At 57.0% G+C, this 18949-nt stretch overlaps 7 protein-coding genes across 7 annotated transcripts; 5 read left to right on the forward strand and 2 right to left on the reverse strand.

The window, feature by feature from the left end:
- Nucleotides 1-341: 341 nt before the first annotated feature.
- On the forward strand, nt 342-1995 carry VTN31DRAFT_2674 (uncharacterized protein; the record flags this gene model as incomplete). The annotated part of the gene is made up of 2 exons (XM_069402868.1): nt 342-1424; nt 1483-1995. 2 exons carry the CDS (start codon nt 342-344, stop codon nt 1993-1995), a joined length of 1596 nt encoding a protein of 531 aa, XP_069262107.1.
- A 483-nt stretch (nt 1996-2478) lies between these two features.
- On the reverse strand, nt 2479-5038 carry VTN31DRAFT_2675 (uncharacterized protein; the record flags this gene model as incomplete). Its single annotated transcript, XM_069402869.1, has 2 exons — nt 2479-2650; nt 2745-5038. 2 exons carry the CDS (start codon nt 5036-5038, stop codon nt 2479-2481), a joined length of 2466 nt encoding a protein of 821 aa, XP_069262108.1.
- A 242-nt stretch (nt 5039-5280) lies between these two features.
- On the forward strand, nt 5281-5979 carry VTN31DRAFT_2676 (mitochondrial 37S ribosomal protein bS18m; the record flags this gene model as incomplete). Its single annotated transcript, XM_069402870.1, has 3 exons — nt 5281-5437; nt 5488-5723; nt 5773-5979. The coding sequence occupies 3 exons, from the start codon at nt 5281-5283 to the stop codon at nt 5977-5979; spliced, it is 600 nt and encodes a 199-aa protein (XP_069262109.1).
- Nucleotides 5980-6295: 316 nt separating this feature from the next.
- VTN31DRAFT_2677 (uncharacterized protein) lies at nt 6296-8256 on the forward strand (the record flags this gene model as incomplete). The annotated part of the gene is made up of 3 exons (XM_069402871.1): nt 6296-6311; nt 6368-6456; nt 6511-8256. 3 exons carry the CDS (start codon nt 6296-6298, stop codon nt 8254-8256), a joined length of 1851 nt encoding a protein of 616 aa, XP_069262110.1.
- Nucleotides 8257-10100: 1844 nt separating this feature from the next.
- Nucleotides 10101-13408, forward strand: VTN31DRAFT_2678 (uncharacterized protein; the record flags this gene model as incomplete). The annotated part of the gene is made up of 6 exons (XM_069402872.1): nt 10101-10115; nt 10166-11518; nt 11567-11966; nt 12015-13046; nt 13097-13258; nt 13308-13408. The coding sequence occupies 6 exons, from the start codon at nt 10101-10103 to the stop codon at nt 13406-13408; spliced, it is 3063 nt and encodes a 1020-aa protein (XP_069262111.1).
- Nucleotides 13409-13753: 345 nt separating this feature from the next.
- VTN31DRAFT_2679 (uncharacterized protein) lies at nt 13754-15333 on the forward strand (the record flags this gene model as incomplete). The annotated part of the gene is made up of 4 exons (XM_069402873.1): nt 13754-14033; nt 14111-14385; nt 14441-14549; nt 14603-15333. The coding sequence occupies 4 exons, from the start codon at nt 13754-13756 to the stop codon at nt 15331-15333; spliced, it is 1395 nt and encodes a 464-aa protein (XP_069262112.1).
- Nucleotides 15334-16011: 678 nt separating this feature from the next.
- VTN31DRAFT_2680 (uncharacterized protein) lies at nt 16012-18940 on the reverse strand (the record flags this gene model as incomplete). The annotated part of the gene is made up of 2 exons (XM_069402875.1): nt 16012-18454; nt 18552-18940. The coding sequence occupies 2 exons, from the start codon at nt 18938-18940 to the stop codon at nt 16012-16014; spliced, it is 2832 nt and encodes a 943-aa protein (XP_069262113.1).
- Nucleotides 18941-18949: the final 9 nt, after the last annotated feature.

The following is an 18949-nucleotide window of genomic DNA, read 5'->3' on the forward strand; positions in this document are numbered from 1 at the left end:
GTAAACTCGCCGTCAGCGGTCAATTATTAGTTAGTATCAACCGCGCGCAGCGTCAAATTCTTGAATTCAGCGGCTCAATCCCTTCCCTCTTGGAATCAGAATTTCGTCTGAATAATTAGGCACTGCGCCCCCGCCATGCCCGGTCGTGGCTCATCCTCATAGTTCCTCCGTGGTCCGGCCACTTCCGAGCACATCCGCCAGTTGAACCTAAATCGCTCTGCCATATATTAGGACTTTTTCGTCCGTCCCGCCGGCGAGACGGCGACAGAAAGGCTGGCTGATCTTTCTGTCATTCCGCAAGGCCCGGAACTCGCTGTTCCGGCCTTTTTGTTTTCAAGCCGATGCCAGGTCGCATCTCCAAGGCGATCATAGTCGTACTATCGACTCTGATCGCCTGGCTCTGCCTCAACAGTTTCTTCCACGCCGTGTGTCCGTCGTTATTCATTTGGTCAGAAGAAGACCTGGAAGAACGCGAGTGGCTGGCGACGTCCAAGTCGTGGATCGACCGCAAACTCTGTCGATTTTTTGGACTCTGCGGGATTGCGCATATCCGATGGAGCAGCTCATCCGGCCCGCCGAGCCGAATCCTCGATCAGCAGCCGATCAACGGGGACGATCAAAGCTGGCGGGATGACTGGACGGTGGCAGATGGGAACTGGACCGATGTTGATGATCGGAATCTGACCGAGATTCCGGGGTATGTGTTCGAGTATGCGCCGCTGGTGCATTTGTTCTCGCGGGAGAAGTTCTGGCCCAGCGACATTGCCGAGCATCTGGTGCATACGACGCCCTATCTCAACTACACGCCCGTGCAGGCGGGGTGGAAGCACCCGACGCTGCGGAACCTGGACGAGCTGAATCGATGGCAAGAGGGCCGGTATGTGTACCTGACGAGCGACGACAACGTCGAGGAGCGGCCGGATTGGTTGGGTAGCTCGCGGAACATCCCCCGGCCGTACCCTCCTTCGTCGCCAGGCGGTGATCCCGCGCCGCCGGGTAATCCGGACACGGACATGCCCGTGACGGATACGGACGACGACCGCAGCAAGTGGTACGACGTGGGCGACTGGAAGGACGACGTCAGCGCGCGGGTCGCGGGCCTGAACCAGTCCATGGAGGAGCTGCGCCGTCGATACGGCGGCAAGCCCATCTACGGCGACGTGCAACATGGGGGCCGCAGCGATGCTCCGGTTGTGTTGATTGTGGTGGACAAGGGCCACGGGGTGATTGATGCGTTTTGGTTCTTCTTTTACAGCTATAACCTGGGCAATATGGTGCTGAACGTGCGGTTTGGGAACCATGTTGGAGATTGGGAGCATTGCATGGTGCGCTTCTACCATGGCCGGCCCAAGGCTTTTTTCCTGAGTGCGCACACGGCGGGAGAGGCATTTAGCTACGAGGCGATGGAGAAGCGGGGGAAGCGGGTACGTCCATCCTTCCATTTCAGATTAGATTCAATTCCTAACTTTGTGCGTGTTCCAGCCAGTGATTTATTCCGCCACCGGCACCCACGCAATGTACGCCACGCCCGGCATCCACGAGTACATCCTACCGTGGGGTCTCCTCCACGACGAGACCGACCGCGGGCCACTGTGGGATCCGCTCCAAAACGCCCACGCCTACACATACAACTATCTCACCGACGAACTCATCCCGTCGACTCACTCGCCCACCGCCCCAACCGAATGGTTCTACTTCAACGGCCACTGGGGCGACAAATTCTACCCGCTCGGCGACCGCCGGCAGTACCGCTTCGGCGGGCAATACCACTACGTCAACGGACCGCTCGGCCCGCGGTTCAAGCATCTCGGCCGCCGCAAGGTTTGCCAGGGACGATACCACGATTCCTGCGTGATCCGGAATTTCATCGACGTCGACGACGGTGCGAGCGGTGGGGGGTTGTGGTCCGGTCTGTTGGGCGATGAGCTCGTCGATGAGCCGTTGGAGGAGATTGAGGAGAGACGGCTGGCGGCGTTGGCGCGGAGACCGTCATGATATACAATATTCAACCTTGACGAACCGGGATATTTGACATGGGTTTACGACTGGGATATTTGGGTTATTGGTTTACGAGCATATATACCGTAGGTTGTTTGGTTGGTTGGGAATTGGATGGACTAGTGGACGGAGTTTTAGAGTTGGACTCGATCGTTGAAATTCCCTGCATATTTGAAATTCCCTGCATATATCACCTATTACCCTTTTGGTTATATCGTTAGTACGATCTTTCGGGTGGATTTTAATCTATCGATAGAATAGAGTTTTTCTTTTTGCTCAATCTGAAGATTCATGGATAGTTGGATACCGAGAGTTAGGGTTCCATGCTAAGAAGATCAAAGCATGGCTCAAAAGACAGTGTTCGTTTCCTATGGCCTACACGTCCGTAATACATAGTTATATACAAACCATGCACCTCCATCCCATAAACCACGGTATGATATATCCCTAACCAATACCTCCCTGAATCGAAATATGTACTCAAGCAAGAACATCATCCCCGACTCCCTCGAAATACGCCCCTTGTTCCTCCCTGTCCACCTTCTCGAAGAGATCCAACTCCTTCCATAGCTGGGGATGGACCTTTCGTGCCCAGGATTCGATTTCTTCTTTGGAGAAGGGGTCGGGGCAGGCATTATAAACGCGGGCAATCCTAGATAATTCCCAAAAAGGGTCAGTTTGGGCGGGTTATTGTAATGGTTTTGAAAGGGGGGGAGAGAAAGGGGGAGGGGAAGAAGAAGACTTACGAAGGACCATCCAACTCCCCCACCGGCATCTTTCCCAATGCTTGAATCGCACCCTTTGTATCGCCCCTTGCGGCGAATACCCGCGCATATGCGACATGTACCTGCTTCGTCGCAGGGATGTCCAACACGCGGACCTTGTCCATCATCTTGCGCGCGTCGGCGTCACCGGTGGGGTGCCGCTCACAAACCCGGAAAAAGACCGGGATGGTCCGCTCCGAGGGGCCTTCCTCGGAGCGCAGGATTTCCCAGAAGACTTCCATGGCTTCGTCGGTGCGGTCGCAGGCCGCCAGGGCAAGCATCAATGCGTTGCGGAGGCGGGTGGTGGGTTCCACTTCGAGGTCGAGACGGAGGAGGTTGAGGATGGATTGGAGGTGGTGGCCGAGGTCTTCGACGACGTCGTCGTCGTTGTTGTTGTTGATGTTGCCTTCGGCGGCCGGGGTGGAGTCAGGGGATTCAAAGCCAGCCCGAGCAATGCCGAGGAAGCACCACATGTATGTTTCCTCCGTCGGGCGCTGCGGGAAGGCGAGGGATTTGCGCATGTGTGTGAAGACGGTGCAGGCGCGGTCGACGCGCCCCCGTTCGAAGAAAACGTTCATGATCGCTGTGCGCGTCCGCTGGTCGATCTCCGGGAAGGCGACCTGCAGGAGCTCGTAGGCGTTCCACACGGCGTCGTCCGTCTGGCTCCGGTCCGTGATGAACTTGAGCATGCGCTTGATGATCGGCTTCCGCTCCGCTGCGCCGTACGAGCCCAGTCGTGGGCGCAGGAACTGCGAGACCCCTTCAAAGTCACCCCGCCGCAGGAGAAGCAGCGTGAGCGCCCCTGCTGTTTCCGGCTCCAGCCGCACGTCGTTGTCGACCAGCGGGTCCAGCAGGTTGCTGATTTGCTCAAAGATGGTGTCGGTTTGCTCCGCCAGGCAGAGCATCGTGATGAGTTGGTTCGTCAGTGGCAGGGGAATCTCCCCCAGCGCGTCCCGTTCGTGCAGTAGCTGCAGCGCTTTGACGACGCCGTCTATGTCCGACGCGTGCATCCGCGCCTCCAGTTCTAGAGCCATGATCGTCTGGGTGTCGGGCTGCAGGTCCCAGGTCGCCGTCAGTGACGCGTAATCTGACACCCGCTGCGGATCGTTGACAGCGTTTGCATACGCCATCAGATCGTTGACGCAGGATATTGTCAGGCCCTTCCGCACCGCCGGATTTCTGGTCGCCCATTCGTCCAGCGTCTTGGCCAGGTCCGCGGCCGTGCTGCCCCGGCTCGCGGCCTCCCAGAGCAGGGAAATGTCTCTGGTCTGCGGCGTCGGCGTCGGCGGCAGAGACTGAATCACCTCTCTGGCAGCTTCTAAATCCTGCCGCATGATCGCCATTTTCGCCATCGCCAACTTCGTCTGCACCGTCGGCTCCTGGCCCTCCAGTAATGGGCACTTGAACACGACCTCGGCCGCGTCCGGTGCGTCCTCTTGCTGCAGCGCCAACACCAACTTCTCCTGTAAAACCGGATCAAATACGTAGTCATACTGTCTGGCAGTCTGCAATGCCTGTTGAAGGCCGGAATTGTCCCCCTTGAATGCATATCCCTTCATTACCTCCTGCCATGGCGACGGCTTCGACCGCCGTAGCCGCTCCCAGAGCGTCGTCACCACCCGCTGCGCCTCCTCGGGAAAGCCGGTAATCGACATGATGCGGATGTACGCCAACGATGCCTGCCGCGGGATTTTCTCCCGGTCGGTCATCGGGTCGTCCATCAACTGTGAATAGACGTTGCGCGCCAGCTCTTGCACCGGTTTGTGGGCTTCCAGCAGAATTGGCGTCTCCGAGAGCACATAGAGAACCGACTGGAGAAAATCCGGTGCAAAGACCTTGGACCAATTCTCATCCCCAAGCTTAGCGTGGTTTCGGATGAGATGATACCACGTCCGGCCAAGAAGGCGGGCATGGAATGCAGTAATGACCCCCGGGGTTCCCACGCGCGCCTCGAAGAAATCGCGAAAGGCCTGGCAGAGTACGGGTAGCTTCGGCGGCAGGCTGCGGTGTTGCAGCGCCTTGACCAGTTCGGCCATGGGCTTGAGGCCGGCTTCGGGCGAGAGGGTATCCTGCTGCTGAGGCGACTGTGGCGACGGCGGCGAAAACCCCAGCACGCTTCGGAACATGCGAGAGTCATCGTGCTTGTCTGTGGGCACGCGGCGAATGCGCGGAAACGTCCGCGGCGTGTGCAGGCTTCTGGCGCGGCAGTGAGGGAAGCGGACGGGCTCGTTGTTGACGATGGCGCGGATGACGCGCCGGGTGAGATGGGACTGCATGGCAATCAATTGGCCCCGGAAAGGGCAGAATATCTTGAATTTATCGAGCGTGGAGCATTGCTCGCTGTCTTGAAAGCTGCTGTGTTCTCAATCTGAATGTTTTCTGCGCGCGGTGAATTTTGGTCTTGGCATCTGTACGGCGGGGGATAAAGCCAGGAACGCAAAAGATAACCTAGTCGTGAGAAAAGCTCAAGTACTACGAGTAGAGGACTAGGACTGCTCTCTCAGTCAAGACAATCACCATGTCGCTCAACCTCTTCTCGCGGACACTTTATCCGCTGCGGCAATGCTCCAATGGACTCACTTTGCGATGGTCTTCGACGTCCTCAGCAACCTCTTCGCTCAGTCAATTGACTGGCGCCTTCACCTCGCAGAACCGCTCTGAATCTAGTCCTCAGCGTACGTTCTCTCTATTCCTCTTTGCGAGAGAATCTGGCTGACGTGGTTAGGACCACGCCTGCTCAGCCGCCGTCGTCTCCCCAACCGCCAACGCTTCCTCGACGAGCACAAGGCGCAGGGCGAAAGCCGCATCTACGAAAAGTTCCAGACGCGCGAATGGAAGCCCGGCGATGTGTACTCCCCGCACGACATGTCGCCGGCAGAGATGAAGAAATGGTCAAAGCGGCAGAGTCCCAACAGGGATGCGTTTGACGAATTGAACATCAACCCGTTGGATCAGTACAAGGTACTTATTCCGGCCATTCCATTCGGTGTCGACGTGCTGACAACGGTAGAATTTCGCCATCATGTCCGAGTACATGACGCCCATGGGCCGCATCAAGCATCGCAGAGTCACCGGCCTGCGCCCTGTGAACCAGCGCAAAATCGCCAAGGCTATCCGCCGGGCCATCGCCATTGGGCTGATGCCGAGCGTCCATCGACACCCGGAGATTCTGGCCGCGGAGGCTAAGGCTCGCATTGATGCCGGCCGTGCCATCTAACTGTTCGATATATCACCTACTGTACACGATTTGGGATTCATGGAGTTGTGGAACGGCATCGCATTGGTTCGGTCATTGTACATATGTACTATGCGAATGGATGTACTAGTAGAATCATCCTATTTATGAATTGACATGGTAACGGGTGTGGATTCTGTCCCATGCTGCTGCTGCCTGACTGCTCCTCTGCTCTTGAGACGGCCGTCTGTTTACTAGTATGTAAACTCCAGAAACTCCGCCTCATACTCGACACATCTGACCAGCTTCACAATTCTGCATAATCTGCCTGAGCAATCAGCTGGGTTTTAGATCCATCATGTCCATAATCAACGGTTTGCTCCTTCAGTCCAATGCTCTATGCTATCAACCCCGCTAACAAATGTACAAGAGTCCATCTGGGCCGCCAACCCCTCCACCACCCGCGCCCAGCCCACGCCGCTGGCTTCGGATGCCAAAGGCGAACGACTCGCCTATGCAGTACGTCGATTCTCTCTCTCGATAGAGTTTTTTTTTTTCTAACAGCTAGGATAGTCCGGCAAATCCATCTTCCTCCGCTCGCTCGACAACCCCGCCATCGCGCGGCAGTACACGGAACACCAGGCACAAACCACCGTCGCCCGTTTCGCACCGTCCGGCTTCTATGTCGCCAGTGGGGATGTCTCCGGCAAAGTCCGCGTTTGGGACTGCGTCGGCGAGGGCACGACCAAGGGCGTGTACCCGATCACAACCGGCCGCATCAACGACATCGCCTGGGACGGCGACTCGCAGCGCATCATTGCCGTCGGTGACGGCAACCAGCGGTACGGCCACTGCTTCACATGGGACAGCGGCAACAGCGTCGGGGAGATCCACGGGCACACGCGGCCGATCAATGCGGTGTCGATCCGGCAGCAGCGGCCGATGCGTGCGGCGGCGGCGGGGGATGACAACAACGTCGTCTTCTATCATGGTCCGCCGTTCAAGTTCAACACCGGGATAAGAGATAAGCATACCAATAATATCTATGGCGTGGCGTTTAGTCCCGATGGTGCGTATCTGGCTAGTGTCGGCGCGGACCGCCGCGTGTGGCTGTATGATGGAAAGACGGGCGAGCCAAAGGTGCAGATCGGTACCAACGAGCACAAGGGCAGCATCTTTGGCGTGTCGTGGTCGAGCGACTCGCGCAAGTTTGTCACTGCGAGCGCGGACCGCACGGTGAAGATTTGGGATGTCGAGGCGGGCAAGGTCACGCAGAGCTGGAACCTGGGTGGTGACGAGGGCAATGTCAACCCGATGGACCAGCAGGTGGGCGTCGTGTGGCCGCCCGGTCGGTCGGATGGGTTGATTGTGAGTCTGTCCCTCAGCGGAGATCTCAACTACCTGGTCGAAGGCACCCCGGAACCCCGGCAGATTCTTCGCGGCCACCAGAAGAATATCACCGCGTTGGCCACGGTTCGTTCCAACGACGGCACCGAGACCTTCTGGACGGGCAGCTTCGACGGCCGCATTAACAGCTGGGACGTGGCCACCGGCACTGCCGAGCCCATTGACGGCGCGGGCCACTCTGCCTACATCTCGGGGCTGACGGCTACCCGGGAAGGCGGCAAGGGACGGATTTACAGCGTTGCCTGGGACGACACGCTCCGGACCGGCGACGTCGCCGGCAAAACGTTTACAGGCACCGCTACCAAGCTTGGCAGCCAGCCGAAGGGCGTGGCGGCAGCGACGACGGGCCAGACCCAGGCCGTGCTGGTTGCGCACGAAGACGGCGTCGACCTCTACCGCGACAGCGACAAGGTCGGCCATTTCGCCGCCGAGGGCGTCACGACAGTGGCCGCTCACAACGACACGGCCGCCATCGGTGCGGAGGATGGAACAGTCCGCATCGGCACAGTCGCAGAGAAGACCATCACCATCCGTACCGAGTTCAAGGCCTCCCGCAACGCCGTCTCCGCGCTGGCCTTCTCCCCCGATGGCTCGCTGCTCGCCATTGGCGAAACGCGCGGCCGGGTGCTCATCCACCGTGCCGCGGACGGCAGCCTCGTCGTGGACCGCTGGACGGCGCATACGGGCCGCGTGACGAGCGTGGCGTGGAACGACCGCGGCACCCACCTGGTCAGCGGTGCGCTGGATACGAATATCTTTGTTTGGAGTTTGGCGAAGCCCGGAGATTGGATCGAAGGTCTGCACGCGCATAAGGAGGGCGTGACTGCCGTGGCGTGGTTGGGGGAGACGAAGATTGCCTCGGTGGGTGCCGATGCGGCCGTGAAGATTTGGAAGGTTGAGGGGTTACAGTAGATTTTGGGACAGATGATGGTTTGGGATGCGACTTTGACATGATTATAATGGTACCTAGTAGATAGCAATTGTTGCATGCTTTGAGTAGCTGGTTTTTTTGAAGCAATGCACTGAATATCAAACATACATGGGCTTGAGATACAATTTCACAATCGTCAAGAAAATGAAGCCATCTTCTCACAATTTAGAACAACTTCAGTGTACAACACTAAGCCACCGAGTCACACCATGATGGCATCGGTTCTCTCACCGTCATCTCCTCCACCTGACCACTTCAGCCAGCCTTTCACAGAGAAACTGAAGAAGGCACGGACAGCAAAGACCCATCCACCTCCAGCTCTAGAACGCTGGAGCCTGTCTCCAACTGAAAATGAGCCGGCCGGACCATGTCGTCAGACTCTACCGGCTCCAGCCGGACGTGACATAAGTAATGTCGATGCGGCCCCCAGAACGACACCGAGGTGTACTAATGTACTTCGAATGGCGTCGATCCATAAAGATTTGCTCACGAGCTTGTTGCCCGGACGGCGGGAAGCATTATTGGTTCCCGCCGGCTCGTGGTGAGGAACTGTAGAACTACCAATGTATTTGATAGTTCATAGTTCCTCGGGGAACAGGGGCAGGCCGGCCGATTCGGCAGCAGGCCGGTTGGTGTTAAACATTGCCAGCCGAAGCATGTAAACTTTTGTACTATATGTATAGCTTTTTGTCAGCTATACTAGGCTATAAATAGGCCGCCACTAAGTGTGTATAAATTGGCAGGCCCAGGAGCCGGTAGAATAAAAACCGTGCGAGACGTCGGTTGTTCGGTCGAAGGAGACAACATCGTGGAAGGACGAGCTGTCTTCCAAGCAATCAGCTAAGGCTCCACCACGGAACCCGCCGTCCGCCTCTCTTGTCTCTCCCGGACAAGGCAAGGGAGACCATGTGGTTTCCCTTTCTTTCGTTCATGCATGACTTGCTCGAAGAGAGTCAAGTCTAAAGCCAGTCAGCCGGGATCATTCAATTACATTGCAAGTGCACTACTAAACGCGATCTGCAGAGGACCACATACCTTGACAAGTGCTGTGGTGGTGGCCACCCCAAGCCCAAAAGGATACGATGATCCATTCCGGGATGATTGAAGGAACTTCGCGGGCACCATCATGTAGGAGGGCGGTTGGTACTCAATGTACCACTGATGCGCTGTTAGCTCCATGGGCCGGACAACCGTGAGCACTATGCTTACCTCTTGTTTTTAATATATCTCCTTGTGATAAATTCTTAACTGAAAGTACTATCTGCATCAAGGCCATCAAGGAGTTGGCAGCTCAGGGAAGTTGGAGTTTGTAGTACTATGGAATAGTACTACTAATACTTAGTATTAATGGTAGTTGATGTAGGTAAGTGTCAATCTTCTCACTGAGATTGATCTGGTATTTATAGGTTTACCGACGCATACAATTCTCCTGCGAGTTACTCAGTCCTGCAGAGAAACCCCTGCTGAAGTGATCGGCGTTGAGATTAGGGCTTTGATAAGTGACTGAGAAGTGAAAATCAGTGTAACTCAATCTAGATTAGCGTGACCCTAGGGCTGATTAGATAAGCACAAATAAACCTAAAACAAGCAATCAGGGACCTCAAATTCCAGGCGGACCCACGCGATGAGCTCTTCTGTGAGGCTTGACCTGAGCTGTTTACGTCGGCAATCCAGAACGATGGTGCTGTTTGTGATCTGTTTCTCACTGTGATCCGTGCTCCGTACAGCGACTTACCTGGGGCCATTAACGAGTAAATGCTGCATATATATATCAGAAAGCTAGTCACAATTGCGTGACGAGTGAGAATGAACTGAATGATTGACCATGCCGCGGCCCAAGGCAGGTGCTCCCATTGCTCCTTCTGTTCCTGGCTGACCAGTTCCTTCCAGGTGCGGCCCGCCACCTTCATCCTTCCAAGAACGGGGGCGCGATTCCGAGGTTTTGTTAATCTGGGAAGGAGCGACCATAGCCACGAAAATGGAAACCACGTCGTCGACGAGGAGCGCCGGCCGCTGCTGGGCGATAGCTCCAGCGACGATGAGGAAGAGAGTATTGCATCGTCCCAGCAGCGGAGACGACGCGCCGGACGGGCGACCGCTTCGTGGTCTCGGCTGAACGACAGAATGCGAGAGGCAATGTGGGCGACCTGCAGCTCTGTGTACCGGTTCGCCACGTCGGAACTCGGACAGGGCGTGCTGAAATGCAGTCTGGCGTATCTGCTGGGCTCGCTGGCCACGTTTGTACCCTTTATTGCGAGATTTCTGGGGCGTCAGGACGGGAAGCATGTCGTCGCGACGATCACCGTGTATTTCCACCCCGCACGTTCCGCCGGGAGCATGTTTAAGGCGTTGATCTGCGCGTTTCTGGCCTTTCTCTACGCAGCATTCGTCTCTATTACGAGTATGTGCGTGGCGATGCTTTTTGAAAATCTGAACATGCTGCCTCTGGGGCATGCTGTTGTGCTCCTCCTCTTCTGCGGCGGCGGGCTGGGCTTTGTCGGGTGGACAAAACAGCGGATGAATGATCCTCTGGTCAATGTGGCCTGCTCGCTGGCATCGCTCTCCCTCATCACCGTGCTGACCAAGGAGGGCGATGTCCAGAGGGGAAGCCTATCGTTTGCGAAGATCTCGCAGACCCTCAAAATGCTGATTCTAGGCGTCAGTGCTACAATGGCTGTTTCCTTTTTGCTGTTTCCGATCTCAGCACGGAAAAAGCTGCGGGCGAACATGGTGTCTCTGACAGGGACACTCGCCACCCTCCTGGCTGGTGTCACCGAGAGCTTCCTGTCGGGATCGGAGGCGGACATGCAGGACGCCAGATTCGTCCAAGCATTGGCAGAGAATAAACGGGCCTACGGCCAGCTCGACCAGCTGGTCAAGGAGGCCAAGCTGGAGCACTACGTCGCTGGCACCGAGCGAGAGTACCGACTGGAAAAGCGGCTGGCTCGCTGCCTACAAGATATCAATCAGAACATGGGTGGTCTGCAAAGTGCAGCTGCCTTGCAATTTCAGATCCTTAGGCAAGCTCAAAACTCGCAGGCGTCGGCGAGATCTCGAACGTCGTTCCAAAAATCCAGCTTGGTCTCGTCCCCGGGCGCCTGGTCGACCCTGGAGCTCACACCCACGCTGACCTCCATGAATGAGAGAGTGCATAACGGCCCGGCCCCGGAGCAGGATTACGGCTTTCCATACTCCCCACAGCGGATGTTCGATGTTTTTATCGAGCACTTGGGGCCTTCAATGGTAAGCGTGGACAAAAATGGCTAGTGGCTGGCCACTGACACTGTAAAGCGATCCCTAGCGTTTACACTGAAGGAAATCTTCGACGATCTCCCGTTTGGACCAGGTCCCGACTACAAGGTTTCTTTCAACAGTAAATATCGGACGAGCCTGGACCGTGCTTTGAGTCTGTACCGTGCTGGGAGAGAGGAGGCCTTGGCGTCCGTGTATCGCGAAAAGGACTTTGCCAGAATCAGCTCCCCTGCAGTGGAAGCTGATCTTGAAGAAGTGTCAGCCAGCTGCGGCCACTTTAGCTTTTCGCTGATGGAGTTTGGCGAGCAGCTGAAAGACCTTCTCTCGATCTTGGATGACCTCCAGCTTGAGAGCGAGGAGCGTCCCTATGGAAGGTCGTGGTCCTGGCTCAAGTTCTGGCAGTACATGTGTTCGGGTGGAAGAAGCGCATCCCGAATTGGTTCGTAAACTGTTTAAGCCGATAGTTTCTAGGTGCTGACAGCCGTAGTGAATAATGCCGTCGAGCGGCCGGTGATCCGAAAGCGTCCAACACTGGAGCAGGGACTCATCCAAGACAAACAGGCGCAACGGCGACTGGGCTACCGTATCTGGAAATCCCTAGCCTTCTTCCGCCGTGATGAAACAAAATTCGCTCTCAAGGTAGGCGTTGGTGCCGCCCTGTATGCACTGCCGGCCTTTGTCTCGTCGACGCGGCCGACATTTTCTCGCTGGAGGGGAGAATGGGGGCTTCTCTCTTACATGTTGGTCTGTTCGATGACCATTGGAGCGTCCAACACGACGGGATACGCGCGGTTCCTCGGTACCTGCTTGGGTGCTTGCTGCGCGGTCGTCGCTTGGTACATCACCGCCGGCAACGTCTTCGGGTTGGCCATTCTCGGGTGGGTGATGGCTTTCTGGACCGCCTATATCATCCTGGTCCGAAAACAGGGGCCGATGGGCCGTTTCATCATGCTCACATACAACCTGTCTGTGCTGTACGCGTACTCGTTAACAGTGAACGACGACGATAACGACGATGACGAGGGAGGCCCCAATCCCATCATTACAGAGATTGTGGTGCACCGTGTCGTCGCGGTCCTAACTGGCTGCATTTGGGGCATCATTGTGACGCGCATGATTTGGCCGATCAGCGCGCGGGAAAAGCTGAAGCATGGGCTCAGTCTGTTATGGCTGCAGATGAGTCTTATCTGGAAGCGGGATCCGCTGTCGACGATGGTGGACGGCAGACCGGCGTCGGCCTATCTCACCGCGCGAGAGAGGCTTTTGCTCGAGCGGTATCTATCGCGTCTGGAGGCGCTGCAGGTTGCGGCCAAGTCGGAGTTTGAACTGAGGAGCCCATTTCCCGAGACCGCGTATCGAAATCTGCTTCTCCGGACGAGGAGCATGTTGAACGCTTTCTACGCCATGAACATGCAGATCCTCAAGAGCCCGCAGGCCTCGGAGGGCGAAGTGTGCTTGCTCCAGTACACCACGCAGGAACGGCAGCAGCTCTCGTCGCGCATCAGCCATTTGTTGTCTGGTAAGTCCGTCGCCGATCGTACATGCGGTGTAGAAACCAACATTCGACAGTGCTGGCGTCGTCGATGAAGCTCGAGTATCCGCTGATCGAAGCTCTGCCGAACATCGAGCATGCTCGAGATCGGCTTCTGGCGCGCATCTACCACTACCGCCGCGACGCTGATATGACCAAGCGTACGACGGATGCCGACTATGCTCTGCTTTACGCATATGGTGAGTATCAATATGGTCCTCTCGTAGATTGTAGCTGATCCGTTTCTAGTTCTGGTTACGGGACAGTTGGGTAGCGAGATTGTGGAACTCATCGGGGAAATCAGCCGGCTTTTTGGCGTTTTGAGGGACGATGTGATTGAACTGCAGTAGGCTTTGAATAGAGAATATTTTTGACAGATAGAATTTTTTTTTTTCTTGCTCTATATACTTGACGATTTAATAGATTTTGGTTCGTCGTTGTAGGAGCTGGCGGAGATTTTTGAGACTCCAGAACCAGACAGAGTCGCATCGCTCTTCAACCATCACCAACGACCAAAAATCATCCGAATCAATGCTCCAACGGTCGTCTTCGATCCGATCCTCGTCTATGACATCTCAATCCTCGTAGATCGTGGCCCAGGGGAGCATCCCTTCCCTTCGCCAGAGTCCGATTAAATCCCTCCGCTCCGTTATCGCACTGCGCGGTCCGCCTGCGCGACGACGACGACGACGACGATGCAGATCGACCCGGCGGCCCTGTACCGCAATGACGCCACCAACGGCACCAACAACAATAACCCCGCTAGCAGTAGCGCGCCGGCATCCGGGTCAACGGCATCCAAGACGGTCGGCGGCAGCAACACCGGCGGGGGATCGTCCTCCTCTTCCAAGTCGGGTCGAGGGGGCCTGATCTCAGTGCCGCGCCTGGATCTGGAGCCGGTTTACACGGAGCTCAAAGCGGCCATCGGCGAGCACTGGGCGGAATACAAGCAGGCGGTTGCATTATTCTTACTGGGTATGGCGATCGTATTCTACAAACATTTACTTTTTTTGGGCGAGCAAGTTATTGATTATTGATGGGGATTTATATAGGACATCTGAACCAGGAGGAGTTCTCCGCTCGTGTCGACTATTTCCTCTGCGCCGACCCCCGGACCGAGCATCTACATAATAACTTCGTCTGCGCGATCATTGGAAATCTTTCACGGGACCTACCCGACCATGGCGTGGCTAGCTGGGTGTCGGCCAACGATAAGCCGACGGTGGTGTCGAAACCCGTGTCGAGTGACCTCGCGGAGCAGAGGTTAAAGACGGAGGTGATGCAACTGCCGCCGCGGGATCGGAGAAGAATCAAGGCGATTCCGGAGGTATGTCCTCTCCCTGTTGAAGTGTGGTCGAAAGGTGGACTGACGTCGTTGCCAGCCGGACCCCAACGACGTGCCCAGGAGTGAGCTGGAGGAATACCATCAAGCGAAACAGATTCGATTACCGAGTCAGGTGCCTGCGAGTGCGGGCGGCTTGAATAAGACCAGTAGGAACCCACCTTATCCCTTGTGGTGTAAACTTGAGCTGACGAAAATCCAGACTGGGAGCTTGAGATCCGTAAGCGCTACGCGCAGCCATTAGCCTCGGAAACGGGCGAGTTCCCGGACGCAGAGACGATCCACGCACGGATGGTGCCCATCTGCTACGAGGAGTCCGTAGTTAGCGGTGCGGGGTTCCCCTGCGCGGAGTTCATGGCCATCGCTACAGAGACGTTTGTCAAGGAGGTCCTTTCGGCGGTGTTTGCCCGCACGCGGCATAACGGGCCCTCGGGGACGATCAACGGCATGATGACGCGCCGTTACCGTCGACAGCTGGAGCGCGAGGAGCTGGCATACACGCGGGGAGAGATCACCAAAGACGCCGCGACGGGCCTACTGCCCGTGGAGGCGCGCGAGGCGCGCACGCGGCGGCCACTGGGGATCAAGGATCTCCGGCTCGCGCTGGACCTAGGCGGCGGGCTCCTGGGTCAAAATCCGTTGCTGGCGGACGAGATTGCCGCCGCGTATGACGAGGATGAGCTGGAGCTGGAGCGCCGCGGGCTCGAGGAGCAGTTTGAAGGGCGGCGAAAGATCGAAAAGGAATACCAGCAGTATATTGATTTCGAACGTGAGGCGGAAATCATGGCCACCCAGAACCAGGATCTGCTTGAAGATGGTGGTGGTGATGCGATGGATTTGGATGAGGAGAATTGGGAATGGGAGGGCGCAACGCTGGCGGATCGGGAGCAGCTAGGCGCGCTGCTCGATGATTGTCTGTCGATGGCTGCATGAGAATCTATCTGGATGTGATTCATTCTATTCTGCGGGTTTGATTCGGCGGGTGTACGGCGTTGCTTGTCATTGGACTGGACATGCATCTATGTTTTTATGTTTTTTTTTTTTTTTTTTTTTTTTTTATTTAAACGCAATACTGCCTGTCTTGGAATATGTATCATGGCTGACCCTCATCTCTCATGATAGCTCCCGCGGGCGAACAAAATCTGTCCAAGCTGTGGTGAGAACGAGGCGGTCTTCTTCCAGTCGCAGCAACGGTCTGCGGAGACTGGGATGGTATGTGGTTCGACTTTGCTGTTTTTATTGTTTCTGACCTCGGATCCCAGAGCGGCTGCAGCGAGCCAAGGTGTCGGATGCAATGAGGATGGTGGAGCGAGAGTAAGTGCTACAATTGTCGCTCAACTATTGAAGGCTACTAATGACTATGCAGATCCGCTGTGATTGATGCCATCACATCGAGACTTGAACGGCTGAATGCCAGTCTGAGCTGAGCTGGATCGACACGTGATTGTAGGGTTCCATGTCCACGTGACTTAGTTTTTGTACTACAGTGCCAGGCCATAATCAACGAATTTATTGTTTTTTTTTTTTTTTTTTTTTATTTGATCAATGTAAATTATTCTATCCTATAGCATTCATGAAGCTTGAATCTAGCTAGATGTGTATTTATACAAATCACCCAACCTTTGCCGCAACAAGTTTCAGGACCTCCTCCGTTGAAAGATACGCATTCTGCGGATCCTTGCGCACAGCCTGCCAGACCTCTCCATGCCGCGGCTCCGTGGCCACGCATTTGCTGATGACATCCGCCTTCTTCTCCTCCGTGCCATGCTGGCAGAGGAATTTGTAGTACCACGCCCAGGCATCCCCGAGATCACTATTCGCCAGAATCGCCTTCTCGAACCACGTCATGGCCTTCTCCAGCCGGCGCTCGTCCCAGAAGATGCGCGCCACCGTGACGAACAGGTGCGCGTCGTTCTCGACCTTTTTGATCGCCTCCAGGCTGCGCGGCTTGCGGTGCGTGCGCGGCTCCAGGTGCCAGATGTTCTCGCTCCAGAGCAGGCCCGACTGTGGGCATTCTTGCAGCGCTTTGGCCATGAGGACCTTGGCTTGCGTGATGTTGTTGGCGCGTCGTTCGACACGCACGCTTTCTGTCCAGAGTTCGGGGTTCTTGGGCACGGCAAGACGTGCTCGGTCGAGGATGGAGCGTGCCTTGACCACCGCGCCGACGGTCTCCTCGAGCCGCGATGCGAGCAACCAGAGGGGCACAGAGCGGGGGCATGCTCGCGTGCCGGTGTTGTAGGCCTCACGCGCTTGCGGGTATTGGCGTTTGGATTCGTAGATTTGGCCTTTCATCATCCATAGCTTGTCCGCGGCTGGGTAGAGCTGCAACGCCTGGTTGACCAGGTCCAGCGCCTCGTCCAGGTTGCCCAGTTGCCGCTCCAGCGCAACACTCTTGATCCAGACACGGTCCGTGCCGGCCTCGCGCCGCGCTGTCGCCAGCAATTCCCGCGCGTGCTCCGTCTCCCGCGCGTCCGTCTCCAGCTTCACCGCTGCCAGCCAAATGTCCTCGTTGTTCGTGTTGCGCGCAAACGCCCGCTTGAGCACCAACCGCGCGTTGTCGATCTTGCCGGCCTGCCACTTCTCGCGCGCGAGCTGCATCCAGAACACCTCGCTCTGCGGGCAGGCTTCGACGGCCTTTTCCAGCACCTGCCACAGCGTCTCCCGCCGCCCGTGGTTGCGCTCCAACTCCACCGCCGCCTGCCACAGCGTCTTGCTGTTCGGGAACACCCGCAGCGCGTACGCGTAGATCGCCCGCGCCGTCTCGAACTTGCCCCGTGAGATGCTGGCCTTGGCATCGTCCAGCCAAATGTCTCGCCGGTCGTCGTCCTCGTCCAGCCCGTACCCCAGCGTCTCGCGGATGATCGCCGCACACGACAGCACCGCGCCTTCCTCCTCGCACTTCTCCGCTTCCGCGATCCATTCTTCCCGCTTCGGCATCGCGTTCTCCCGCGTCAGTGCCTGCACCGCTCGCCGCATCACGTTCACTTTGTCCGCGTTGCCCATCTGCTCCTGCAACCGCGTCGCCGCGATCCAAATCTCGTGGCTCGTCGGGATCGCCTTCCGCGCCGCGTTCAGCACCTTTTGCGCGTTCTCCGGCGTCTCCAGCCGCGCCAGCGCCAGCCACAGCTCCACGGACACGGGAATCATCTCTACCGCTTTCGCCAGCAGCAATCGCGCGTCTGCAGGATCCTCTTCCAGGTTCACGGCCTCCTTCCAGATCTGCACCGACTGCGGAATGTGCAGCAGCGCCTGCCGCAGCACGTTCTTCTTCGCCCGCACGTCCGACTCCAGCCGCATTGCCTCGATCCAGAGTCGCGTCGACCGGTCATTGTGCTTGATCGCGTTCGCCGCAATGATCTTGGCGTTGTGGTTGTCATTAAGCCGGATAGCCTCCAGCCACACATCCTCGCTTTTCGGGCACAGTTCGCACCCCTTGGCAATGTAGTTTCGTGCTGCTACGATCCGCCCAGCTAATTCCTCCAACCGCGCCAGCGCGATCCAGCCGGGGGCATGCTTGGGGTTCGTCCGAGTGACAGACTCTAGAAGTACCCGCACTCGCTTGATGTCTCCAATTTCGACTTCCCCGGCCTTGAGTTCGGACTGCGTCAGGCTCGTCAAGTATCCCTTGGGATCGATGCTCGTCGCGCTGCCTGAGGCTATCTCGGAATTTGTCCCGTGTGCCGCCTGGTCCAGCCGCGCTTTTAGAACCTTGTCACGCGCTGCACCCAAGTCCGCGAAATTCGTCATCGTCCCGTCCGTCGACGTGCTGGTGCCATCCCGTAGCTCCGTCTGTGTGCCGTCATCGGCAACCGTCGTCTGGAACTGTATCGAGTCTCGCGCGCTCGCCAATACGCTGTCCGGCACTGCGTAGAACCGCTGTCGGAGGTTCTGTCTCGCTCGTCGATTCTTTCCCGTCAAATCACCGACTTCCGGAATGTTGGCCCATTCTTCATCGGTCACAGAGGCGAGAGACCGCTTGAGGTCTGCAAACTGTTGCTGGATTTTGGGGTTGTTTCGCTCATACTCTTCGCGTTCTTTTCGCTCGCGAGCTTCCCTGTAGGTGGCGACGAGTCGGCATTCTGTTCACAACATCGAAAGAAACGATGAATCAACTGGGCTGCAGGGGTCTGGGTCGAACTGGGGGTACTTACCTTCGCGCCTTGCGCCTCCGGTCCATCTTCTCATCCACCTCCTGGTAGATGCGATCCGCCTCATCGTCTTCCCGGTCATACTGGCCGTATGCAAACAATCCAATCTCATTATCTGGGTCCTGGAAGCGCCCGTCGTCGTCATCTTCCTCCGACGGCTGCGGCTCCCTAGATTTGCCTTTCTCCCGCGACCCGCCAAACGCCGTCGGAGGCGCCGTGCCCAGCAGCTGCGCTCGTCGGTTCAGTGCCTCTTGGATCTGCTCCGGCGTAGGGCCCTCGCGCGCCGGGCCCAAATCGGACCGGGTGGTGAAGCCGGTGGCACCTCGGCCCAGACCGGCAACGTAGTTTTCTGGCGCCGGCTGGTTGAGAAAGTCCTGCTTCCCGAACGACATTTTGACCAC

Source organism: Thermomyces dupontii (genome assembly GCF_041956625.1).
Source record: "Thermomyces dupontii strain NRRL 2155 unplaced genomic scaffold VTN31scaffold_2, whole genome shotgun sequence".
Classification (NCBI taxonomy): domain Eukaryota; kingdom Fungi; phylum Ascomycota; class Eurotiomycetes; order Eurotiales; family Trichocomaceae; genus Thermomyces; species Thermomyces dupontii.